Raw genomic sequence first — 6,175 nt, forward strand, 5'->3', positions numbered from 1 at the left:
CAGTTTGATCCATGTTGAACACAGAGCCGTATTTGGACGGGCCCGTGGCATATGAAAGAGCTCCACACTCTTCAATTGCGTACTGATGAGTGACTAAACTTTGTAACAACAAGCTGAAACACAAAATAGGAAATAGAAGTAAAAATAAACAGTATTACTAGCATTATCTCCATGTCGGATCTTATCTTGCGGCCTTTATGAGTAATGCGTCTGATAGAAAAGCCTGCTACGTTTGAGAAAGCGGCGCAAAAACTCGATATTTGCACCGCGGGAACGACTCGCAAAGAGCTCTCTATCAAACCTAGAATGCATTAGAAGCAGACATTGCATCGAAACACAGAGAGATCGATTTTTGCGCATTTCTGTAATCCACGACAACAGTCTTAATCATACACTTTTAGAACAATTACTAGTATTCGAAATTTAATGCATAAATTATAATACCTTTGCTCGAGATTCGGGTGTTTAACGTAGAGGTTTTGGCGGCTTGGTACTGAGGCGTAGTACTTGTTTGGTGCGGCACTGGCAAGGGCATTTTTTTGCCGCATCCACCGGTACATTGTCGTTCGGTGAACGCCTAGCTCAGCAGCCAAGGCAACGACTGAGCTGGCCTCTCCGAGGCGTAAAAGCCCTCGCAGCTTGGACTTGTTTTTGTTCTTCGGGCGCCGTGTCATTTGCACAATGGGGGCGGGTGTCATTTTGGCGCGGAAGTGAGATTGTTGGTGCGCAGTGAACACAAGTTTTTACGGGTGGGCACGCCTCTATGCAATTTATACTAGAATTGAACTTTTTACCAGTGTAGCATTAAATTCGTGTTTTACGGTAGTAAGGCTTCTATAGGATAAAAAAACATACCCAAATAGAAGGCCATTTGAACCACCATTGGGAGTTTCAGAATGTTGAAACATAGGTTTCGGTATAGAGAGCTTCCGCGGCAGTTCGCGTCTTCGCTCCCCAAGCTCAGGCGTCAAATAGTCTAACCTGCCGTCTCCTCGGGCTCAACCGATCTGGCAACCAACTTAGGACGCGAATAGCCCCTAATTTGTAGCGACAAAACTTATGCCAGTCTGAGGTACCGAATGTTACACGTATTAATAATTCCTTCTTACAAATTCTTTCGATTTGGATGTAAATCTATTACAACGACCTGCTCACTTTCAAAGTACCCAAAAAGCCACCTCTTATATTTACCGGAGGAAGACGCGCGTTGCTCTGCACCCGTCTCCGGCCAGAAGTCGGGTGCCCCAACTTGGGGCCCAAGACGGGTCGTGCAGCACACATGTTGGAGATAGATGCCGCATAGAGGGCTGCACTCATAGCACGGCGACATTGCACCAGAGCCCGCGACCCTGTAGGCTACAGTGTAGCCTGTGGCGGCGCCACAGCAGTGTCTGTGCGAGTCGTCGCTTAAGAAAATGCACATTGTCTCTTTTTAAGTGCGAAATTGAGCCTCTGTGTTCGACTCTCCTTTACTGTTTCTGCTCAGTAATTGTACAGTACACTCCTCCGCTTACAAATTGGACACGTCTCTGCTTATTTTTTTGGATCATTTCTTAATGTTCGACTCCCCCTATTGTAAATTTCTGAAGCAACTTTTGGGATTATTGAGAAGTTTTTATTTGGGTGCGGCTTTCTCGATCTACCGTTACCTCAATCTCCGTAGTTTTGGTATTTCTGTATTACGCGTCGGTCAGCCTCTGGGAGCTTAGAGATTGAGTTGCTGTGTAGTTCAAGTGTCGAACTCAAAATGAGCTATCAGCTAAAGCCAACCCACTTAGAATTTATCTTCCTCGCACCCGGGTTTAACCTGTACCCACATACACCTACGATGTCACTCTGCTACCGCTGCTATGAGCTTAAAACCATGACAAACGACCGTGTTGTATTCGCATGTTCACCTTACTCGTAGTATTTGATAAGTTACTTTTCGATATTATGTTAAGAGCTCTTGTAATCTCTTCAGATTCTATGACGACGTTTATATTTTGGAACATCTCTGCATCTTTCCTACGCCGGAAAAATGCATTGACTACAATCGGCACACTGAAAATCAGTGTCAAAAGCACGGAAGCGACGATGATTTCCTTCTTAATAACTGGATTCTCCTTGAAAAATTCATCGAGACGCTGGCGTTTCATACGAAACTTCTCCAAATTCTTGGCAAAACTTGGGTTATTCTGAAAGGCAGCCTTGATTTTGTTAAAGCCCGGCATTTTCTGAATAGCACCCGTGAACAGTCTCTCTTCATCGTCATTAACAGTCCCTCCCTGCCTTCCCTTCAGATACCGGCGTGTCGACATACTGCTCGCTATCTCGATCGTGAGCTTCGGCTGGACAGCGGCGTTCGCTCTCGCAGTGACGCTAACGCATGCCACTACGAAGGCCACCAACAGCGCGAGGACGAAGCTTGGACGCATGATACTGGGCGAGGCGCGCTCTAATGGAGCAGACGCCGATTACAGAATGAACGGCGGGGTAACGGGCTGAAGGGATGGCGGTGGCTGCAAGAAGGACCAAGACCAGGGCATTCCTTTCCCTCAAGTGCATTTTGCATACTGTCGGCACGGTTCTGTTCTACCCAATCGTGGGGAGTTTCCATCGTTTCAAACCACGATGAGGTAGGGCACCTCCTGCGCGTCAGAGAGAGCAGCCAATTAGGCTCCACTCCATCTTCGCGTCTGCAATGCCCAATCATGCAAGAACAACATATGAGACCTGACCGACCAGAACGAATACCGGTACAGTACGTACGGTTCCCTCAGTACTTTTCAAAGTATAAAAAATGTCTAAATACGTACATTACGTTGATTTACATTCACACTTCTCTTGGCATTTTTTCGCAGGTGGCTAAAACATGTAGATTATTTTATTAAGTATGCAGGGTTTATGCAGTGGGCTATAACAATAGTATATAGCTGCTTGAGTACATCTTTAGTGGGACACGCATTGGCCTACGTCATTTTATCACCCTTCACATCGCAGTTAAAGGGTAGGTCGCACCACAGCGTCAAATTTACATCGCAGTGTTAACACGCTACTTTATGAACTCAGACTTTGATGGATTTACAGTCTCTGCCACAGATATGAGCGCGTAGCAACTTGTCTGAGTCTGAGCCGATAGACGTTCAAGATGTCGCGCCGCCGAACTGCTCGTTAGCTTGCATGAGGAGGCTGTCAAGGAGTTGGGGGAGCCTGCACTATCCACAAATGAGAATACTAGTATAAGTACTGTGGTGAAGTCTGTCGGAACAGCTCTAAGGCATGACACACTCACTGCTGCGATTGAAAGTAGCAACGTTATCTCCACGTACACGTACCAATACAAATAGCGAGGGTTAATCTCTTATAGTATCAACTTGTCACTAACGTTAGCACACCATTTGCCACTCGATTTGCTAACCATAATATCAATTACAGAAAGAAAACCTTGCTTCCTTTTTCAATTTTTTATTAACCGCTGAGAAATTTCAGTAAATCCTTTGTTCGATGGATTAAAAGTGACATCTATAAAAAAAAACACCCTTTCGAAACGAATTAACAAGTATAGAGGTTTCACATATCGACTTATTTACAACACACAATAGCACGTGCTGTACATATAAAATCAGACACTTTAGTGATGCCACAAACTTAGAAGCTCCAGAAAATTTGATGAATCTAATCAAATTTTTATTAAACAAGTGGGGTTGGGAAGATCTCATCGACCTCTTTATCCTAGTACCATATCGTACTCTCACGAAATGAACATTAGAAATTGCCGTATTTTGGCTTCGACCTACTTAGTGTACTTATTACTTAAGTATAAATAATCCTTTTAATAAGTATCGTACTCAAATTGGTTTTCACTCAAGCCAAGTCTATACAGTAACATGATTTGCGCTATTGCGTGCACGTTAAATTAGAGAGCAAACTGCGGCGTAGAGCACCCAAGTCAAAATTACCTCTAGTATCCAGATTGTACTTAGTAATACTGGTACAAAAATGACGAATATTACTATCTAAGGGTCCTTTGTTAAAGCGAATGTTACTTTGGTGAGCTAACTCTTCTGGCGGGGCATCATGTTGTTTGTAAGAAAGCGCAACATCATCACGGCAAGCTCATGGGCGATGGGTCCTACTCTTCAAAACGCTCGTATTCACAACTATGGGACGCGTGTCCCTCCTGTATTTAACAAAGACAGGTGCTAGTATAGAATATCAGAGCGCTCCACGCTTAGTATCAGGACTTTGCGCACGCTCACTCTGTACAGCTTCGCATAGTCCATTGAAGGCCATTACAGCAGCCCCCCCCGGATAGTGATAAAAATGGCGTCCACGGTAGTTGCTATTTCAGTACTTGAATCACATGAAAAGCATGTGACTTCCCGCTGCGCTAATTTAAATTAGCTCGCGTACAGTATACTATTATTAAGTAACGTTAGTATTCGGTACCTACGTAGCTCTACAGTGGACAGTTCTTCAAATAGAATTATTATAATTATTAACACTACTAATAAGTGCAGCGATTATAATACCGGTAGCTCCTACGTTTCTGCACTTTAAGACATTCAATGAACCCTCCGGAATAATTATGTTGCAAAGAGTTAAAGAGGTTGGTCAAGAGACACTTCATTGTACAATGGTATTGTTCTTGCGTGTTTGCGGGATTTTATTTGAAGTGGCTGCTGCTACACTTTTTTTTGACGTCGAGGTAGACTTGTACTTGTTTATTAAAAACACCCAAGCTAATTCTTCAGTACTACAAAATACTAAAGCATACTTTTTAGCACCTACGAAGTAACCATTGCGCTGATGCCGTAGACAACAAGCCCCGTGATCGCAGCACCAAACACGACCGTCATTATTTTCCCGAACTTGCTCGACTTCTCGGGGTTCTTCGCGATCTCGTTAGCCACTCCTTCCGTGAGTTTCGCGACTTGCGCTTCGTCGACGTTCTTAAGTTGGCCAGAGGCCTTGAGTTTTTGGAAGGCACTCTGCCACTTGTTGTTAGTTGTGTCAAGGTTCGTAAGCTTACCAGCCTGGATCTTGGCAACGGCAGCCTGCCACTTGTTTTGGTCGGCGACTGGGATCTTAATGTCATCGATATTCTTGAAATTGTTGGCTTTAAGCTTCTCGAGGGCCGACTGCCACTTGTTCTTGCCCGCCGTAGTCGTCTCAGCAACCTTCTCTGCATTCTGCAAGGCTTTCTGTGCTTTAAGCTTCTCAAGTGCCTGCTGCCACTTGTTTCCACCAGCGGCGGCGACGGCGTCATCTAGCTGTCCTGCACCCTTTATCTTCGCAAGAGCATCGTCAACTTGTCCTACACCCTTCATCTTCTCAAGGGCGTCGTCAAGCTGTCCCGCCTTAAACTTGGAAGCCAAGTCTGCCCAGCCAGCTCTCTCTTCATCTTGAGCTCTTAGAGGCTCCTCCTCTACCGAGGAGGTCTGAACGCCCTTTAATCGGCGAGCTGGATTGAGTCCATTGGTAGCAGCCGTCAGACTGATGGCGATGGTAGCAGCGACCAGAAGTAAGAGTAAGCTGGCACGCATGGGGTCACAAAATTCTGGCGATAACAAGAGTTCGGACTCCAATTCGGAAATGAAGCACGCAGCACATGAGACTCTCATTGAGAGCATGTTTGCAGATGCGTGTGTGGAAGTATACGTTCAGCTCTTCAAATGCCAAGATAGGATCATGATATCGTAGATCCTGATGATTTGTTTGAGGTCCAATGCAGTGCATTATGCACGGCGTGGCGCAGAGGGACTTCTTCCGTCCAGACGCTGCTCTGAAGCCGGGCTCCTTTCGACGAGAAGTCGAGCTGATAGCGCTGCGCTCTGCCTATTTTAAAGTACTTTTTAACAGATTTCTGCTTCAAGAATCTGTTCCGATCTCTTTATAAAACAATGACCGCCCCTGATCGGGGCCCGATATCGGTAATCGAAGAAAAAACGATGGTTCGTTGCCGGTTGTTGTGATGCTCATCTGGTACATGTAAGCGAACGTGCACTGCATAGATCGGGCAGCACGAGAGTATAGTACGGCCCGTACTACGGCGACCCCAACAGCAGTTTAAGGAGAAATCTTTACCTGCCATTTTGTTTTATAGTTACTCTACTTTTAGTTTTCCTGTGGCATTAGATACATATGCTCTAACTCCTCCTGTTTGCTTTTGTAAAGCCTGTGACATTTCAAT

General features: G+C 45.1%; 2 protein-coding genes across 2 annotated transcripts; both read right to left on the bottom strand.

The window, feature by feature from the left end:
• Positions 1-1,856: 1,856 nt before the first annotated feature.
• Positions 1,857-2,417, bottom strand: PITG_13047 (secreted RxLR effector peptide protein, putative; the record flags this gene model as incomplete). The annotated part of the gene is made up of 1 exon (XM_002900538.2): positions 1,857-2,417. One exon carries the CDS (start codon positions 2,415-2,417, stop codon positions 1,857-1,859), a length of 561 nt encoding a protein of 186 aa, XP_002900584.1.
• Positions 2,418-4,769: 2,352 nt separating this feature from the next.
• PITG_13048 (secreted RxLR effector peptide protein, putative) lies at positions 4,770-5,528 on the bottom strand (the record flags this gene model as incomplete). Its single annotated transcript, XM_002900539.2, has 1 exon — positions 4,770-5,528. The coding sequence occupies one exon, from the start codon at positions 5,526-5,528 to the stop codon at positions 4,770-4,772; it is 759 nt and encodes a 252-aa protein (XP_002900585.1).
• Between the last annotated feature and the right edge of the window lie 647 nt (positions 5,529-6,175).

Source organism: Phytophthora infestans, genomic scaffold (genome assembly GCF_000142945.1).
Source record: "Phytophthora infestans T30-4 supercont1.25 genomic scaffold, whole genome shotgun sequence".
Classification (NCBI taxonomy): domain Eukaryota; phylum Oomycota; class Peronosporomycetes; order Peronosporales; family Peronosporaceae; genus Phytophthora; species Phytophthora infestans.